We start from the raw sequence: 21,318 nt of genomic DNA on the forward strand, positions 1-21,318 counted from the left end.
CTGCGCGTGTGTTTGTGCGGCTTTTGTTGAGTTATTGAATAGGGCGTGGTGCAGCGGGGCACAACTTTTCTGCGACTCAGCTACCCCTGGCAGAAGTCCGCGCCCTGGGGCAGCCATCAGTCTCCGGTCTCAGGTCTCGGGCTTGACGTCTTTAAGTTGGCCGAAGCCGACGCCGACGTCGCCGCTTAACCGCAATTAAACGTTCCTTCGAATTATTTTTTGGGCCTTGCCCCGTCATTTGTCTTGCCACCCCGACGACCATTGTACGAGCCGACGTCGCCGATTCCCTGCTCGTCGTGCAAATTAGAAATGTCAGCGTTTTTGACGCCGAAATTGCTGAGCCCGAGGCCAGATTACACTTTTTTTCGCCGTTTTTTTTTTTGTATGGTCTTTCTTGTAATTGTTCCACTGCGGATTACCATATGCTCGCATTTAACGGTTTCAGGCGCAGCTGTCTCTGTTTCATTCCATTTCATTTCGTGACGTTAACAAATATTTAAGGCGTGCGCGTAACCCTTAGAGGATCAACGTCTGTTGAGCTTATCTGAAGCATTGCTAGGTGCACATGTAACTGTTTCATTCCATTTTATTCCACTCAATTCGTTTTCTCAACACTGTTAGCCTCTTCTCTCTCTAACTGCAGTATATTTCGTTCATTAGTGCAGCTGTCTCTGTTTCATTCCATTTCATTTTATGATGTAACCCTAAGAGGATCAACGGCTGTTGAGCTTATCTGAAGCATTGCTAGGCGCACATGTAACTGTTTCATTCCATTTTATTCCACTCAATTTGTTTTTGGTTTATATTGCGTACTTTATCAACACTGTTAGCCTCTTCTTCTCTCTCTAACTGCAGTATCTTTCGTTCATTATTGCAGCTGTCTCTCTTTCATTCCATTTCATTTTATGATGTAACCCTAAGAGAAGCAACGGCTGTTGAGCTTATCTGAAGCATTGCTAGGCGCACATGTACTCAATTATCAAATATTTATTAATACTGTTAGCCTCTTCTTCTCCCTCTAACTGCTGCATCTCTCTTTAGCATTTCAATGAGCAGCTGTCTCGTGCTCCATTCCATTTCGTTTCACCTTATCGTATTGCATATTCTTAGCCTAAACCATTTTCTGCTGGTAGACCCATCTATAAACTATTCAACTTAACCTCTAATCGCCCAATTGCCGTTGAGTTGATGTAATGCGATCTCCCGTGTTCCTAATAATAAACTTTGTGATATCAGATTTCTACCTCTAATAGTGGGCATAAATTTTCTTTTCTCCTTGAGTGTGTGTGTTTTATTTAACTGTATTTTATGGAACTGCGCTGCTCTGTTGTCTCATAAAGCTGGCGCACTTTCCTTTCAAATTACGGCCAGCCGCGTTAATTAGTCCAAGTTTTCACTTGAGCATTTCATTTCATTGCCGTCGCGTTACGTTTTCATGTCGGGGTGCAGCAGCAGCAGCAGCAGGTGGGAGGGCGGAAAGTGGTTGCCCGAACAAATTACTAAATTGTCGACGTTTTGGCCAAAAATTGTCGTTGACCATTTTATGAGCCCAGCGCCGGAAACTGTTTCATAAATACATTATAATCAACTTTATGGCCATTTTGTGACCGAAAAGTTTTTTTCATATACTTCATAAATATTTTGGCAAAATTAGCTAAAGGCGCGACGAGGCGATAGACAATGTTGGGAACTGGCATGGCCTTAAAGCGAAATATTGGCAATAAAAATGTTTGTCCGAAATTAACTAAAAAAGGGCAAAATTTAAGTTTATGGCAACTGTATTGAAGCATGCAATATTTAAAGGAAATGGTTGGGGTAATTAAATTGAAATGTCTTTCACTTCCATTTGTACCTAATCTCACTAAATAATACCCGTTGGTGATTGTGTTTCATTACCATTTGTACCTAACCTAGCAAAACTACGAATAGGAGAAAAACTAATATATGCTTCATTTCCATTTATAGTTAAATATGATCTTAGATTCTGTATGAAATGTGTCAAGGATAGATATGCTCCAAGTATGAAAATTGTATTGTGTTTCATTGCCATTTGTACCTAACCTAGCAAAACTACGAATAGGGAAGCAAATGTACCAAGTTATGTCTACGTTTCATTTCCATTTATATCTTAATCTATATAATATATAAATAATATAGAGTTTTGATATGAAAAGCAATTAAACCAAAATAATTTGCAAGTGTTTCATTTCCCACTACATTTAACCTTAAGAAAATCAACGAAAACACACACGATTTTAAATTGAATTGCAATACATAATTTAATAATAACTGACAAATTTGCATTAGAGCTGCGTGTCTTGAAGGCTTATCGCATGGCGATTGCCCCAATTGAATGCGGATTCTCATGTTGTAAAGGCAGAGAGGAGGCAGACGGAGAAATAATGGAACCTCACACGTTGCAGACGCCGACAAGAAATTGCGCAATTGCTCAAGTGAAACGCGCGCGGCGGGGGTTGCAATAACCTGAAACCCGAATGCGGGTGGCTGCTGCTGCTTTGAGCCACGTTCCAAATGAGACAACGGCGAAAACCATATTCAGTATATGGCAGCATGGCGCATGCTGTGATAATGCTCTTTGAGCTTTGCTTTTCAAATTGAGCACTCGCTGCGCTTCGCTTGCAGCAGCAGCAGCAGCAGCAGCGGGTAAGTCGCCGATCTGTGATAGAGCGTCGAGCGGGGTTGATAATTATGAATCACTAGACGACGACACGGGACACGGGACACGGGGCAAGGGACGGACGGCAATGACATCCGGTGGGGGCAACAAGCCATGGCAAAACAGGGTCAGGGGTTGATTCTAGGCGTACATGTTGCAAGCACTGCGCTGTGCCACAGATTGGGGGTGTGGCATGCAACTTGTCGCAGCGTGCTGCTGCTTAACGGGAATTAAGTCATTAGTGTGCGGGCGAGTGTGCATGTGTGTGCGTGTGTGTGTGTGTGTGTGTGTGTGTGTGTATGCCATTGTGTATATCAATTAAAGCCGCAATTTGCAAATTGCTCGAGAAGTGTGAAGCTAATGCCCGATTAACATAATTAATGCCTCGATTCGATTACCGATTCGACACGCCCTCCTACCGACCGCCCCCCCCCCCTGCCCCCTTGTGGACATCGCTCTTGGCCCTAAAAGCAAGCGAAATATAAATAAATAAAAACGGCAGACGTCAACGTGTTTTTCCGTTGCCAAATGTGGCAACGTTTCAAGATTTGGGCTAATGCGATTTATGCGCCGCTCTCCGCCTGTTTGCGGCAAGTGCATGCAGGGGGGGGGGGGGGGAGGGGCAGGGGGGCTAATGACATTTGCCAGACGAGTGCAACGTCAAGAATCGTGCAGATGCGCCACGCGATGTCAACAAATGTGTGAAATGTGGCAACGTTGGCGCCACGCCTACACTGACACGCCCATCTTTGAGTGGGCGTGTGCCAGCAGACAGTTTGCAAAAAGGCGCGCCACGTTCACGATAAGTAGGCGATATGTATGTGGAGAAAAGGAGAGTGAAACAGGAGAAAGGCAGAGAGGAAGATAAGGGAGATTGAGAGTGAGATAGAACAAAGACTGAGACGAGAGAGAAGTGGGAGCGTAGAGAAAGTGAGAAGATAGAGAGAGGGAGAGAGCAAGCGAGAGAGAGAGAGAGAGAGAGAGAGAGAGAGAGAGAGAGAGAGAGACAGAGAGAGAGAGAGAGAGAGAGAGACAGAGAGAGACAGAGAGAGAGAGACAGAGAGAGAGTGCTAGAGCAAAAACAGAGAGAGAAAGAGATAGCAAGCGAAAGAGATAGCAAGTGAGAAAAGAGAGTAGAGAAATAGAAGAGAGAGAATATTTAGTACAGAGCGGGAAGCATGTTCGGAATGAATGAAAGTTCATGTCAAATTGTGATCTCAACAAGCAGATATAAAAGTGAGTATGCAATTTAATTAAATTAAATATAATATATAGCCAAAGATCTTGCTAAATATAATAGGAATTGCGGTAATAAGGGGTATTTCATTTAAACCAGAACAGAAGACATCGATTCACAGTCTTGTGAAAGGCATGGCGCACACTTCATAAGAAAGGTTTCTTGCAGTTCTTGCAGGTGCAAAAACATTTCATTATAACAAATATTGCACAGAGTTGGATAAAGTAAGTATGTCATTCTGCCGATGTCAACCAGATGATAAAAAATACACTTTGTTCCCATTCGAATTAGTCGCAAGTAGCTTTGCAACAATGGCATAAGATAAGATTGTCAATGGATGTGAATGACGCAGATAAGATAAGAGACGATTGAGAAATCGGAATAGAAAAAAAGAGTTCTATACCGCGCCGACACTCATCATACGATCGTCATTATAGTTATAGTCATAATTATCATCTGGATGAAACGTGACATTTACAACGAGCTCGGGGATTGTGTGCCGAGGCTGAGGCCGAGGACGTTTGCAATAGACAGAGAAATGTTGTAACAACAAGAAGATCGTGGGCAAGCACCAAAAAAAAAAAAAAATAAGTCAAGAAGAAAAATAACCAAAGGTTAGTTTGGAATTTTTAAATTCTGTAAAGTCATGGTCGAGGTTGAGTCTAAAAGAGCTCAACGCAAAGCCGCAAGAATTTGTCACTTTAATAAGCGCATTTGGGTTCACATTCTTTGAGACTTTTTTTCTTTTTTTTTTCTTTTCTTTTTTGTGGTTAGTATGATTTGAAGTTATTTTTTTTTTTTTACTGTCTAGTTCAAGCAACCTTTGTGCCACACGGCGAAACGTGTTCAAATTTATATGCAGCTTAGCGGCTCGAGGGCTAAAATTATGCACAGCATGCTCATATTTGTATTATTATGGCTTATGAATCCGTATGGCTCGTATAAACCTAATAGAGCCATCAATGGGGCCATAAAACTAGAGCTGCCAGCCAGCCAGCCAGTCGAGTCAAGCTGTCAAGCTCTTCTGGCCAAGTGGCAGCTGCCACGCCCGGCAGCAGCAGCAGCAGCGCAACGGAGCCAAGCCCCGTCTAGTCGATGTGGCGGCACAGTCAAAAAAACAAGAAAAAGAAGAAAAGAAAGCAACCAAAACAGCAGCCCACAGCACTGACAATTGGGTGGCAAACAGCTGACTGACTAACTGACTGACTGACTGTCTGATTGACAGTCTGTTTAAGGCAATTTGGCAGCGTCTTTATCGACTTTTAATTCGCTGCACAATTTGCATATATTTTCAGTCTTAAGACAAAGGCGCTAAAAGGCAGCAATCGATACCAGCAAAAAGGAAGCCCAAAGCGACAACGAGCTGCGAAAATTACTTGTACTTGAGCGGAATTTACAATGCACTTCTTCTTGGACGGGCAATACGCACAGTGGTGCGAGATGTTCAATAAGCTAAACAAAACAAGTATCGATTAACGCTAATCGATAAACGATAATTCAGGCGAGCGAGGTTCGATAAAACAAAACAAAAACAAAGTAGAGGTTCTAGTCGGAAGCTACCGACTAGGGGATACCCTGAACCCTCTTCTTCCAACATCAAATGCATATATATATTCTATTCTAGAAGCTATATGTCAAGTTTGGTGTGTCTAGCTCTTATTATTTACCAAAATTGCCCAAAAAACAGGATATCGATATTGATTTTTATCGATTGCTTGGAAACGGAGCAAGTTATCGGTTATCGGCAACAAACTCGATCTGCGCGGGCACTAGGAGCACCTACATCTAAAATTTCAAGTCTCTAGCTCTTATAGGTTCTGATATCCTTGCGTTCATACATAGGACAGATGGACAGACAGACAGACGGACATGGCTAGATCGACTCGGCTATTGATGCTGATCAAGAATATATATACTTTATGGGGTCGGAGATGCTTCCTTCTGCCTGTTACATACATTTGCCTTTTGCACAAATACAATATACCCTTTTTACCCATTTTCAATGGGTTCAGGGTATAATGAATAAACTTAGTCGATAAATGATAAGTCAGATGCAGCACTTTGCAGTAGCTTATAATATTGCATACAATTTTTATACTATTCTTTAAATATCTTACATCCATGTGTCGCCGATCGATAACTCAGTTACGGTTGAAAAATGTTTATCGATTTAATAATATAATATTTGATCAGTAAGCTACACACTTTTATTGCGCTTCTCTCTCCTCTTGATGTTCTCTTTAAATAAGGCAGTGACAAAATTCCAATTTTTGTATTCCAAAATGGAATACAAATAATATATCTTTAATCATGGAAAATTCCCAAACAATCTTTGTCATTCTTGAGTCAATTTAGATGCATTGATTAATTTGTTCAACTGTTGCAAACGTATTTTGAGTCACTGTGCAATCAGGCTGAAGCTGTTTAGCAGCTGCACAAGCACAATGGACTGTCATTGATATTTTGGGTCTCTCTGAAGCACAGAGTAAGAGTCACTTTGGGTATATGAATCACGCAATGGTGATCCATCGGCGGCCGGCTCTTCATCATATGCAAAACAATTTTCCTTGTTCGCTTTCATTGAGAAACGGCACAAATTAAGCAAATTTATTTTGCCCTCTACTAGAGTAAAAAGTAAAGCCACGTACTATATATATGCTTCCACATTGGAATTGGCGACGTCGCGCAATAGCAAAATATTTTAGCGAATTAAAAGAAAATTGCCTCATCCGACAGCCTCTGTCTGGATATATAATTTGGATAGTTGTAACTATGGAGCTAAGCCAAGTACATTTACAAGGCAAATCAGCCAAACATGAGTCATACTTGACTAAAGCCTAACTAACTAGTGTGTGTGTGTGGGAGGGGGGAGGGGGGAGGGGGTGGGTGTAGCTAAGTATCAATTAAGACAAGGTTTCTCAAATCAAGCAAGTGCATTTCTTTTAAAAGTATTATCAACTAATTGTACAGTTTGTATATTTATTACCTCTTGCTTTTAGTTTGCCTATCGTAGATCATTTTGCATTTTAATAAAACATCTACATTTATCATTAATATACCTTTTTTGCTGTTGGAATTTTGGAGGATTCTGGCCTATAAGAGCTGGCCTAGTAAATTTCTGAGTTTTACTTCCTGGAGGAGTTATGATTCATATGCATGATTCGAGAATTTTTCGAAAATTGCAATTAACTTTAGCATTCCAAAAGGCTGCTTGCAAATTCACTATAATTAACCAAACTATTTATGACTATTTGGTTGAAAAGTTTCTGATAAGCTACATAAATTGTTTGTTGCAGGTAATGCAGAGAAATTGTTTTGGAATTACGTTCAATATTCCATGTGTTCTAAGATATATATATATATACTATTTAACTGGAGACTTTATAGTATATATAACCTATAAACATACATACATATTACAAGCCAGCCAGCGACCTTTGTTTTGTACACAATTTGAACCAGCGAACTTTCTTTTGTACACAATTTGAACCAGCGACCTTTCTTTTCAATCTCAAATTCAACGTCAATTTCTAGTTTTTATATTATTAATTTTATTTAATTTGTTTGTATGTTTAGTTTAGTTTCGTATATGCATACTAAAAAGAGGTCGCTGGTTCAAATCGAGCATTATTATTTAATCATTTTTTATCTAATATGATTTCTCGTATACAAAAAAGCAATAATAACAGATTAAGACAAAGTAAAGTAGGCGGGGAGGGGGAGGTATCTTCGTAAGGGGTATCTAAAAGTCTCGCATGCCGCCCACTTACTTGCAACAGTTCAGCCACAATGTAGGCCCCGTTGCAGTGCCCGTGCTGGCAATTGCCGTTTGAGCCATTCATCAAATGGCAAATTAGAAATTCTTTTGGCGTTGCAGCGCGGCAACCTTTGTAGGCGGCACGTGTCGCCGCCGCCGATGATGACGTTATGACAGCAGCTGCGCCACGGCTGTTGCCAAGTGAGACCTCATCGGACAACTTTGTTGTTGTTGACAGGAAGCGCCACTGCGCCAAGCCAAAGAGAGGGGGAGAGAGAGAGAGGGAGCAAATAATACAGAGGTACCCAAAAAGGGAACAAGATCTATGACAAAAGATGCGCTAAGCACAAACTAAGCATGTCAGGCCGCAGACAACAAGAACGCGATGCCCGGCTAGTTAGAAGAATGCGTAAACTAATCTGAAAAGTGTGCCCAGGAAAGGACAGCAGGCAGCCAAAGGCAAACACAGCCTACATCCGGTGGAAGCACACATATACCCAAAAAGAATGAAAACTTATATGAAAAAATTTAAATGAAGAAACGCGTGCACAGAAAAAAATTAAAAAAAAAAAAAGATAAACAGATGAGACATATGCCAAAGATATCAAATTTATATTAAAATATGTATATATATATAGAGGACAAGAGGGGGAAGATCAAATGCCCTAACAAAGCTGGCAGAAGGAAGGTATATAGACGATATAGTTTTGAAAGTTGGGAGTTGAGTGTAAAATCTTCAGCTTTTTCTACAAAAGCTCTATTTAAGACAAATTGTTGCGATGACAGATTTATCTTTACTGGCAGGTACAATTCGAAGAATCTATATAATCAAAGGTAAGCCCGACTTTTATCATGCTCAACAAGAATGTCAATAAGTCAAGCTATGCCGCTGCACTTGTTCATAGATATATATATATATATAATGCCCAAAAAAGGTAAGTGTATATGGCGCTACTTGGACTTCTCACCTGTCGTGTCCATGTAAACAATTAACGTGGCAAAGACCAGCGCAAACGAGAGCAGGCACAGGAATATGGGCAATAGCTGGCGATACGGTGACGGGCTGAAGCGCGGATCAAGTTTCTTGCTCTTGAAGGAGCTGGCGGCGTTGGCGCCACAGCCCGCTGCAGCAGCGGCCGCAGCATGATGATGATGGTGATGATGATGATGCTGCTGCTGCTGCTGTTGATGCTTCGGCTGGTGGCGACTCGACTGCTGATGTGGCTGGTGTGTGGCTCCGTCTGTTGCTGCTGCTGCTGCTGCTGCTGCCGCCGACTGCTTCGACTGCTTGTGGCAGCAATGCTGATGGCTGTGCTGCAGCTGGAGCTGCAGCTGCAACGGCGCCGTTCGCGTGGGCGTCGACTGCGCCGAGGAGACTGTGCTGGCCGAGGGCGAGCTCAGTACGCTGCTCAGATCGCTAATGGAACCAGTCAGAGCTGTCGCTGAGGCGGCCACCAGTCCGCCGCCTCCCCCTCGGTCCAGCTGTTTGTGTGGCATTTGTCGGCTGTGGCGCTTGTGGCGCAACTGCACATGGTCCGTCTCATCGTAGCCATTGTCTTTGGTTGTTGTTGTTGTTGTTGTTGTTTGCCTCACAATCGGCTGCTGCTGCTGCTGCTGCTGCACGCCAAAGTTGACATCGTCCACATCCTCGCACTCGATGTCATCATCATCGTCCACCGCCGCCAGATTTGTTCGCGTCGGCTGCGTTTTGCGCGTGTGGCACGATTCGCTGCCGCTAGCTGTCCTTGCTGCTGTTGTTGTTGGCTCTGCCTCTGCCTCGGCTGCTGCTGCTGCTGCTGCTTTGGCTGCCGCTGCTGCAGCTGCTAGCGCCGCACAGCTTCTGCTTAGTGTGTACTTTTTGGGCGTGACCTTCCGCCTGCTGCCGCTGATGCTGCCACTTGTGGCGTTTGTGGAGCTGCTCGGCGCTGCCAGCTGCTCAGCGGCCAGCGCTGGATGCGCCGAGTACACTTGCTGTGACATGGTTAACAAAAACCCCTCTCTCTCTCCTTCACTCTCTCTCTCGCGGTTTGCTCTCGCGTCTTCTGCTGCTTGTGGTGCGCCTGCTCCTGCTGCTCCTGCGTGTCCTGCGTTTTAGCTCCTCCGTTGGCTGCTGTGGCTAATGCCGCGTTTTCTGCATCCTGGCAACCACACGACTGGAAAAAAAAAGAGTAGAGAATCCAATTAGTTCTGAGCTGTTAACTTAGTGATGGCGACTTAAGGATACCCTATAAATTAGTTTAAGGAATATCTTTATACATATAACAACAAGTTAATTAGTTATTAGAGATTTACACGCATTTTCCGCTAATTATGGTGAAATTGTACAGACATTAGACATTAGACATTAGACATTAGACATTAGACATTAGACATTAGACATTAGACATTAGACATTAGACATTAGACATTAGACATTAGACATTAGACATTAGACATTAGACATTAGACATTAGACATTAGACATTAGACATTAGACATTAGACATTAGACATTAGACAAGGCTTCAGACTCATTTATATTTTTGAAAAAGAAACTGTTCTCATAAACTTTGAACTTTCATCCGACAAATTTTAATGCATTTTTGCATAAGTTCTTAAAATAAATGAAGAGTCTATCGAATGCAGACACATGTATTCCACCCATTTTTCACAGTTGCAAGTGGAATTTAAATACAAAATAAGAAAAACTTAAATTTGGGCTTCCCAAATATAAGAACATTATTTAAAAATAAAAAAATTATTAAGCTAACTGAATGTATGACTTGTTATACATTTTTTTTATTAACAAATGAATAATCAATAATATAAATAAAGTATATTCGAAATCTTGTGCCAACTCTACATACCCTATCCAAGCTGAAAGACACAGGGCATATGCATATAAAAACTAATTTGGTAAAGTGCATTGAACTGAATTCAAAATTGAGCCTGAGCTCCGCATCCTTCGAGCATGTGTGTGTGTGTGTGTGTGTGTGTGTGTGTGCCATTTGGTAATCTTTTGTTAGCTGTCTGCTCGGCTGCTGTCTGAACTCATTTGCTGTTTTATGAATAGGCAAAACTACATTGAGATGAAGAACAAAAATTTGAACACACACCAAAAGAAGAATACGAAACGCAGCAGCAGAGAAACCGAAAAAAAAAACCAAAAAAAAAAATAAATAAATAAATATGAATATAAAGAAAAACTCAACAAGAGCCCAAGAGCAAAAGTCGTCGCCGGCGACGGCCCAAAAGAAATTGAATACAAACTGCACCACCTGTCAAAAATCGAGCGACGAGCACCACCGCCAGACGGTGGTGCAGAAGGCACAGCAGTCTTTAAGTGTTGGTGAAGGAGGGCCGCGAGACAGGGGGGGGGGGGAGGTAACTGAGACGAAACGAAGCGATTGCTAAAGAATTTCAACAACAACGCGCGGTATTTTGTGAACCAAATTAAAAAAGACACAGAGCCAGCCGAAAGAGAGGGAAGCGAGCAGAAGTACGAGTGGAGGGGGCGGTGGAGGGGGCATTGCAGCGAGGCATGAGAATTATAAATGAAATACATTGACGCGCAGCAGAAGAGGCAAGGCGAGAGCGTGCGAGAGATGAATGGAGAGGAGTTAAGGCAATGGCCAATGGCGCGGAGAGGGTCGAATGGAGGGGAGTTGGAGAGTAGAGTATGTGGAGGAGTAGCAGTAGTTGTTGCTGCTGCCAGTTGTACTCGCTCGCAGTTACACGCGTTGCGGGTACTTGCTGTGCGCCTGCGCAACAGACTCGCTGTGCGAGCGAGACAGCGAATGCCAGAGAGGGGGAGAGGGAGAGGAAGAGGGACAGGGTAAGAGAGCCAAACCGAATCGAGTTCATCAACTGTGGCAGCAGATGTTTTTGTTCAATGTTTGGGCGGCTGTTGCCTGGTCGCGTTTTTTTCTTGTGCTTCTTCTTCTTCTGCTGCTTCTACTTCTACTTTGCTCTCGACTTGCCCCTCTCTGCTTGGCTTCTGTTGTGCTGCTGCTGTTATTCATTCTGCTTCTTCTCTTTGCTGCTGCTGCTGTTGTTGTTGTTGTTCTGCTGCTCGTTTTTGCTTTATGAACCATAACGTCTTCAGCTTGGGTTTTTTTTTCAGCTCCTTGCAGCGGCTGCTTGTGGCAAGGCTGGCCAACGATACCCGTCGCCGTCATCATTTTCAGCCCGCGAGCCATTTGCGCATTCATTTGACCATTACGCATGCGCTCCTGCGCCCAGACCCAGTCCAAGTCCAAGCCGTGTCTCATATACATGCATATATGTTTTGATTTGCTGGAATTTATTGAAACATATAGCCCAATGCCGTTGCCAGACTTGTGATTAAATGCAGTTGTTGCCCCTCCCGCTGCCGCTCCCCCTGCTCCATCTGCTGCTGCTGCTGCCGGATTTAATGATACTCTCTGCAGCAACTTTTCAACGATATGATTCTTGGAATGTGCTCGATCTGAATGAATGCAACATTCGAAAAGATAAACGTTTGCTTGCGACTCTCAGATACAGATACATACAGATACTACCCGTCGTTTCGACTTGTTTGAAATTCTATAGATATTAGAGTCATTAAAATCTTGTTATTTTGTGTTTTAGAAATACAATTTAACAATTTGGTTAATTTTCTTATCAAATTAAAGCCAATTTGTCTTAAAATAAGTGGAATGTAAAAATTGTCCCTGCTCGGGCGCCAACAATTATTTGCTTTCGTCCACACACACTTAACAAAATCGTCTCATGCCGTTAATTATTGACTAAATTTCAACATTTTAGTTAAACTTAAATCAATCCAAACTGTCTTAAAACAAGTTACATGTACATTGTCCCTGCTCGCGCGCCAACTCTTATTTGGCTTAGTCAGCACACACTGTACACAATCGTCTTAAGCCATTTGATAGCAACTTAATTTGTTCATTTTTGTTTAATTTTCTCTCTTTAAGTCAACGGCAGCTTAAAAGAAGTAGCATGTAAGATATGTCTCAGCTCAAGTTGGCTTAAGTCTCTTTACTTAAGAAGAGAAGAAATCTGTGAGATTTGATCTATAAAAGCAGCACAATCCAAAGTCAGTTTTCATGACTTATCCTCATGAATTATAAAGCAATTAAGCTATTATCCCTAATCGGACAAACCTCATCAATGTCATGCTTCTTTACTAACACAACATTATTATGATCGTCGCATGAACTCAGCCGAGATCAATAGACGCCTGTGCTTTCACAATATTTTGGGCTGGCACATCAGCAAAAGCTCGAAAGACTTAATAAAAAAATTCGAAACGAAAACATTTGAATTGTTTACATTAATTTTGTTGTTGCTCGAATTATATGAAACACATTGTAAATTCATTAATTGTTGTGGCGCAAGTCGCGCAATTCAAATGCATTTTCCACAGCGTAAATTTTTCAATGATTCAAAAAGAAGAAGCAGGGGTAAAAGCACACCTTAATGAGCTTTTAATTTAGTAATTAGTTTTGGGGCGCTGCAGCATTCGATTTGTTTTTAGAGATCAGAGCAAATAAAAGTATCTATGCGCCGCGCCACAAGTATCTCATGGATACAAAGCCAACAAATGTGGTGCGCCGTGTGATTTACGGCCATGTCACACAGCGCATAAAATCGATCGATTAAAACTGGAGAGATTCTCGCTGTGAGCGTGTGTGTGTGTGTGCGTGTGTGTGTGTAGCTTTTGGTGTATTTGTATAGCCTTGTGGTTTTTTGTGGCGTCGCTTTCATTGATGTTGAGCTTGTTTCTTGCGCCCCTCTGTTTTTTTTTTTATATATACATTTTATGTCTGCCGACTGTCTGGTGAAAATTGTGCGACATGCGAAAGAGATTTGGTGACAGCGGCGCCAGCTAAAAGAACGACGGTAGCTCGAGAACACGATGATTTACAGCGTCAAATGAAGCGAGAAGTGAGAAAGATAGTTCTATTAAGGGTATTCCGTTGGGCAGGCAAAACATTTCTCGGATAACGTAATAATATGAATCGAACCTGGCATCTGTTTGGGTTTAGCAATAGCTGAAAAGGGAGTCCAGTTTGAGTACTTCTACTTTTACTTTCGATTAATCGATATTTATCTAATATAAGAGTTATCGATACATGTTTGTAAATAAGTATTTATCTTTTCGCATACTCCATGCTCGACTTGGACTTGTACATCCATGTTAAGGCATTAAGTTTACAGCACGAATCGATCAATTATCGATAATATACACGAAATGCACTTTAATCGATATACAGGTACTCGATATATTGCTATCGAAATAGGAAGCATTCCTGAAAGCATTCCCCAACTGTGGTTTGGGTTCATTGCAATTTCAATTTCTGCATTATGTGTGGTGCGACATATTTTGCGCCTCGACTTCCAAGAATTCGCTAAGCAAACAAACAAACAAACAAACAAACAGTCTAGTTTCACAGAGAGGGCGAGAGGCAGGGGCAGAGGCAGACAACATGTTGCCGAGTTGCGGATAGAACCAGCCCAACATGCCACAAGAACAATGTTTTGCGGTTAATGATCGTGCGACGACCATCGTTTCAAGTGTAACAAAAAAAGAGAACAGGTAAGACTGCTCGGGTGGGGAGTACACGACTAGGAGATACCCAAAATCAAGCGTGTTTCCAGAACAGAAACTTAAATATTCCAGATCTGTTCATGCAATTCAAGTGCCTCCGGAATGTGGGCAAAGCGAAGGATATCGATATCGATATTTATCGATTGCATGATGGTTCGGGTTATCCGATATTTTACATATGTTCAATATATCTAGTCTCTAGTCTATAATATCGCAGTTTATTGCGTTCACACAATCGCACAGATGGGCTTTATTTTATGGGCTCAGAGATGCCGCCCTCTGCCTGCTACAAACATGTGCAGAAAACTAGTATACCTTCTCTTGCACACAGGGTATAAAAAGAGTAACAGCAGCAACAGCATACACACAGGTAAACAGAGAAAGAGCGAGAGAGGGAGTGAGGTACGAGATATGGAATGGGAGCAGGGAGTATGAACTTAGAGAACGGCACAAGACATTTTGATAAACATTTACAAACGCACTGAAGCAGAAAGCAGAAACTTCATAGCCACATCCAAACAACAATAACAACAACAACCACCAAAGGCAACAACAACAACAACATCAACGTTGACAGGCAGCCAGCTAAGAAAAGAGAGGAGAATACAACAACAACAACAACAACAACAGAAGAAGAAGGCTGGTCGTAGAATATGCTACGCTTTTAACCATATGGTTTATTTATGCAACAACAACAACAACAACAACAAGAACAACTCGGAACACACAGTGGTAACAACAAAGTGCCAGACAATAAAAATGCAATTCTGAAAAACCTACAACCAACAACAACAACAACAACAACAACAAGCACAGTGCAACAGCGACTATCGGCCACAAAACGTTGCTTGGAATTTAGCTGCTACATTTTCTATACTTGCTTGTAAAAACGGGGGCCCCCGTTGCCCGTTGTTGTTTGCCTGCGGCCAGGGTTGCCAAATGGTCCGAACGAGGGTTGCCAATAAAAGTGCCCAACTCTAAACCCTATTTGAATAATAAGAGTAACAGCAGCAAGGTAATCTCTATCGATCTGAATCTACCTTAACAAAGCTTTACTAAAGCACTACAATACTAAACTTGGTTTGAACCAGCTACCTCACTTAACAGCTTGACAGTTCGACGCTTTGCTTTTATTTATTATTATTGCTGCTTGCTTTGTAAATAATTTCAAGCTCAATTAACGTACAAACTAGAAATATTTGCTTGATTTGAACCAGCTACCTTCCGCCTAATAGTTCGACTCTTAAAGCTTAAGGCACTCTTCTTGTTGTTATTCATTATTATTGGTGCTTTCTTTGTTAATAATAAAACACAAATCTAGAATTTTTGCTATATTTGAACCATTTACCTCTCGCTTAACAGTCCGACGCTTGAAGTAGTATTTCCTATGCAAACTTTGCCCAGAGTTTTGCCTCACTTGTAGATCGAATCATTCAGAAGACCGACCCTAAAAGTAGCATCAGTTAATAGAAACTCTTTAGATCTATTATGTATTATATTTAGATGCATCAACTTCCACTAATAGCATCTGCGGCTTAGTTAAACAACTTATCGAGTGCGCCTCGTACCTGAACAGTCACCACTAAAAAGTTGTTGAAATTTACCGATTGTGGCAATTATTTAGTAGACGTTTGCACTCTCGTACTTGACCCTCGGCCAGACCCTACCACAAGAAAAAAAACAGAAGAGAAAAATGAGCCAAGCGAAGCGCTAATGAAAAAATTGCACTCGACGGTAAGTTAAGAAGGTATTTCGAGAATTTATTGGTAACAAAAAAAAGACTGTGCAGCATATGCTGTCCGCGCTGTTCCAGGAGAGGGATAGACCCAAAGACGGGGTAGTACCTACATATGTGTGGTCGGTCGGTCTGCTTCTTCTTCCTTCTCAGCTTGTTATCTACCTTGTTTATCAGAGCGTCGACGGCGACGGCGACGCGTCGTTTAATTGTTTGTGCCGGAGGCGTCGTCGCATTTTGTAGGAGTTTGCACTAGAGTGCAGCGAGTGATAAAAAAGAAAGAAACACAGTTATTTTAGCAAGTTGCTTCTTCTTCTTTATTATTTTCCAGTTAAATTAGCGCGAGTGACTGGCGAATTGCCAGAAACGACTTTGCCGGAATCTAGGGTAACACCCCACTCCACTCCCCCTGCCCTCCACTCCTCACCCCTCCCAGCTCGCAAATTGCAAATGTGTCTACGGCTGCGCTGCTATTTTATTGCCTTGGCATGTTGGCAATTTATAGCCCAAAAAAAAAAGAAATATATATATAAAAACACTCGAAGAAAAATGTCGCTCTATATTTGAGCAGCAGCGGTATATATTTTAAATATTTTCAAATTAAATAAAATAAAATGTAAAATATACTTAAACAAAGCAACAAAACTTTGTTGAAAAGCTGCCACAATTTAAGTGAAATAATGCACTTCTATTTCGCCAAAGTTCTCCCTTGTTTCTTCGAGTGTATATATACAAAAAGTGACATACGTGGCGGAACGAATAGAACAGAACCTTTTCGACTAGGCAGTAAAATATGCATTGCATATAAACACAGGCAGTTGGCGTAATTCCCAGCTCGACAGCTGGCGTGTGCCAAAAAAGAAGAAGAAGTGGAAGAGGAAGGAGCGTCAACTTAACCGCGAACGGGAACTTTCAAGACGTTGCCTGCAGGCAACTGAAATTCCTTGTTGCCAGGCGGCGGCGGGTGCATTTTGCATGCCACAATCGGTGGCTCACACTGATTTGCCACATGCCACAGCAGAGCTCTCGGCTCGGTAAATCAAACCCGGCTGGCGGGCTTATCTTAATGAGAAGTTGACGTGTTCGCATGCCAAAATTCTAGCGAGCCGGCAACAGAAAATGCCGCAGTCATAACATAAAATGGCCCAGATGAGCTAATTTATGGCCAAAACAGTGGGTGGGCTCCCGAGTCAATAAAAATGTGTGGCCAGAGTCAATTTGCAAATTGCCTCATAAACTTCAGCGCAAAATAGATCTGCATTCTGACGCATAGGCCAACGATTTGTATAAAAAAAATTGAACATGCATGTTAAAGGTTTGTCCTTTTTAATCCATTTAGTTTGCAAGCGAAATTAAAGTCAATTTTTCTATGCCTTAAAGTTAAAATTGTTGGCTTGAAATTAATTGAGGACAACTTTCGGCTGGACTATTTGTCAAATTTATCCCATTTCCTTAACATAAACTTTGACAGGCACATTTGCCAAACGATACCAAGTTCAACTTTAGCATGAATTTATAAATAACTGTAAGGTTTGTTTGTAATCAATTCAAAGTAAATTGCAACGCAAACATAAATATTCATTGTAGCTGCGCTGCAAATGCAACTTGCAGCAAGTTAGTGGCAACAACTTGATTTGATCGACAATTACGCAACTCGCCTCAACTTGCGAGCAATTAAATTGAAGTATGCTACAAGCAGCATTGTTTGAATGATTGCACAGCACATAACTAACTTCCAGGTAAAAAGAACGTTATATTAATTTTACCACCCAGCAGAACAACAGCAGCAACAACAACATAAATCACGTAGCATTAACGTGACTGCAGCCAAGCAAAGCTCAATGAAGCTGGTCACACAGCAGCAGAAGAAGCAGCAGAAGCAGCAGCAGCAGCAGCAGCAGCATGTGAAACAAATAATGAGCAGCACGCACAAAATGAATAGAAATGGAAATGGATCAAGAGCAGCGAAATGCAGCATGCGAGGGAGAGAGAAGAAGAATAACAAGAACAGCAACAACAACAACTGCAGCACAGGTCAAGCAGGTACAAATGCAACAAGCGCTCGTTCGCTCGGCTGATTAGAAAGAGTGCAATGTGCGTGTCCAATGCGCTCTCTCAAGCACACGCACGCACACACACACACACACACGCGCGCGCTGCGCTCTCATTGTGTCGCTGAGTGATGGTGTGAGTGTGTGTGTGTGTGCTAGCCAGTTCTATTTGTTGAAAACATAAACAATATTTGATGGCTGCGCTGTTTGACTGCAACGTCAGCGTCGGCGTCGGCGTCGGCGTCGGCGGCTGCTTCTTGTGTGTCTACACATGCATGACGAATGGAAAAAGATAAAAAGAGAAAGAGAACAGTAGAGAGAGCAAAGGCAATGGGCGAGCATAATAGTTCACTTAATCAGGATTGAGCGGATTTACCAACGACGACGACGACGGCACATTTATCAAAAAGGCAGCATCAGTAAGCGAGTGAGAGAGAGAGAGAGGGCGGGAGAGAGAGAGGGTGAAACGAAATTGGCCTGGCCAGATAATAGACAAATTGTTGCCTTTTGAGTAGCACAAGTATGTTCGAGTGCGTATGCATGCATGTATGCATGTTTGCATGTATGCATGTATGCATGTATTTCTTGTAGCTATTTAGTTGGCCGTTTTGCCGCTGATAAGCTGTGCGGCAGATTGTTGAGGGCTAAGTGCATGCGGGCGCGGGCGGGCCATTTGGGCAGGTGAAAAATGAAAATTGAGATTATGCTAAATGTAGCTGGCAGAGCGAGCGAGAGGGCGACACAAAGAGGCAGATCTCAGACTCCGTCGCCGTCTGCGACTTGGCCTCAAACACATGTCGCTGTTTTTGCTGGGCAAACGGAAGACGCTTGTTGTTGCTTTCTGCATGAGGAAACTCAAGTGGAAAATTTATCCACCAGGATGTGTTTTCCTTTATTTGTGTGTGCGGCTGCATATGTTTTGTTTGCAACACGTTCACGTTCACCTTTAGCCTGGCGTATGCCATTGTTGCCAGACTTTGGAATTTGTTCGAAAAGTCTAGCATGACATTTCGTTTTAGATTTTTCATAGATTTTCTACTTATTCTTTTTGGTTTTTTTTTTTGGCAAGACTTGCTCAAATTGCGCCTTGTACAAGGCAAATTAGTCAGAAATTTGGAAAATGGACAGCCATGTGAAAAAATAGTCTCGAGAAGTTGGGCAACGCTGCAGCTGTCATTTTCATGTTAAACTCGTGAAACTCTTGGCTTGGAAGCTGCAAGGATTTATGGCTAGATATATATATGGATATATATATGTGGGTTGATTAACGCTAAAGAGCGAATTACAGACATTTACTGGCAAAAGTACAAAACGCATTAAACAGTGTATTAATGCACTTAAGCTTAACTTAATTGTGAATATGTTATTATATACTTAAGGGGTAAAGTTCTCCTAGCTTAGAACGTGTCGATTTCGGTAAAGGAAACTCAAGTGAAACATATTTCGAACCAGAATGTGAGAGGAGTTTGATGTGGTTTTTCTTTTGTGAGGCAATAAACTGCTCTTCTTCTTCAATAAGGATATTTTACTTTCAAGCTTTATATTTATGCATTTGTCAATTCATGCTCTAAACTCGGCTTTGACAGATCCCACATATCAGGTTAAAGACTTTCAGCACACAAAACTTGTAATATCCTTAACGAAACTGTACCCTGGTCGCCATTTTGTATTTTGAGCTTCTTGTAACGGCGCCTTGTTGTCTTTTTTTTTTTGTTATGGTACGGTCACATAATTCGTAAAAGCGCCAAGAAACGCAACCAATGGCAATAAATGTCAGTTGGCAAAGTGCAGAGTGCAGAAGTCGTCCTCTTCTTTGGCTTTGGTTGTGTCAATAAATCGAAATATAAACTCAATTTACGAAATTGAAATTGAAGCAGAAGGGTTAAACGATGACAATGCACCTGCGCTTCAAGTCCTGCCCTCATCGAACGATCGGCGGGGTGGAGGGAGGGGGCGAGGGGGGAGGTTCTGGTTTATGGCCCGCATTGGCTCATCCTCAGCATTTGCGTTCTTTTTGTTGGGGTTAGTTAACGTGTGTCTGTGTGTGTGTGTGTGTGTGTGTGTGTGTGTGTGTGTGCAAATCAGTGTGAGGGTTGAGGGAACGCTTTGGCATTGGAACACAACCAGAAACAGAAACACACACACACACGAAGAAGGTGTGTGACCTCTTTGCCGTCCGCTTTTAAACGTTGACGTGTGCGAAACATTAAGAAAATAACAAAAAAAAAATAGTATATATATATAACAATAACTAAAACCATGACTGCGAAATTCGCATAAAAGTCTGAGAAAAAGTAAAACGGTTTTATGTGCGGATTACAACAGACTCGCCCCAAATGCCAGAAAACTTTGTTGCATACCCTGTAAAATGATTGCTAAGGGGTAGGTTGACTCGAGGCAACTCTTCTTGGAGACAGGTTAACAAATTTTATAATTAAATCCAAATCGAATTATTCCTTGTGCAATATCCTATATGAAGACGTAAACTTGGGAACTTTTGAGGTGGATTTGTAGGACAATTTACTTTTTGGATTGTGTTTTTCTAGCCAAAAAGCCAAGTATTATTAAACATCTTGAGCTTGATCGTGATCGAATGGTAAACCAAAAAGTTTCACACACAGTTTCATACACTCACGTTTTTTCCACACTTCCGAGTGGAAGTTCTAAAAGGCCCGCAAAATATCATTTATGGCTTCCTATAAGCTATACTCCGATTCTTTTTTATGTATATCATATGCAAGAAGGTTTAAAAACCATTAAGAATACAAATAATTTATTGTTTCTAAAATATTTTCACGAGCTTTAGATTCAGGTGAACTAATGCATTTCCAATACACATTCACAGTTTCTGCACAATTCACATTAAAAATCACTAAACCGCAATTAAATGCAATTAATTCACTTTACAAGGTATTCAAGGGCTAAGCTTGCCCGGTTAATTAATTTACATGTTTTTTTGTTTTGCAATCATTTTGTGGGCTTAACGCGTTCGCCAAGTTGCGGCAAATGCGCGGCACGTGCTTTTTAATGCAACCAGCTTTGGGTCAAGTTGTGGCGTGGGCGTAATAAGGGGTTACCACAAATTGTAGTCAATATGTGCGTGTGTGTGTGTGTGTGTGTGTGTGTGTGTGTGTGTGTGTGTGTGTGTGTGTGTGTGTGTGTGTGCGTGGCATGCAACCGATTGCTTCATCCTGGTCGTGTCTGCCACCGGGCGGCACCTTAATTTGCCGCAAAAAGAAATGAGTATAACTGATGATGATTTTGTTTATCAATTGTTGTGGCATGCCACAG

The 21,318-nt window shown here is 41.8% G+C and overlaps 1 protein-coding gene across 1 annotated transcript in view; it reads right to left on the bottom strand.

Moving 5' to 3' along the window:
• Window positions 1-21,318, bottom strand: part of LOC115765988 (protein Star) — a 33,097-nt gene that overhangs the window by 3,511 nt on the left and 8,268 nt on the right. The window contains exon 2 of the mRNA XM_030709752.1: window positions 8,640-9,824. Coding sequence (XP_030565612.1) covers window positions 8,640-9,651 — 1,012 coding nt within the window. The 5' untranslated portion in view covers window positions 9,652-9,824. The remainder of the gene's footprint in view (window positions 1-8,639; window positions 9,825-21,318) is intronic.

Source organism: Drosophila novamexicana, unplaced genomic scaffold (assembly GCF_003285875.2).
Source record: "Drosophila novamexicana strain 15010-1031.04,08,12 unplaced genomic scaffold, DnovRS2.1 tig00001059-arrow-arrow-pilon, whole genome shotgun sequence".
Lineage (NCBI taxonomy): Eukaryota > Metazoa > Arthropoda > Insecta > Diptera > Drosophilidae > Drosophila > Drosophila novamexicana.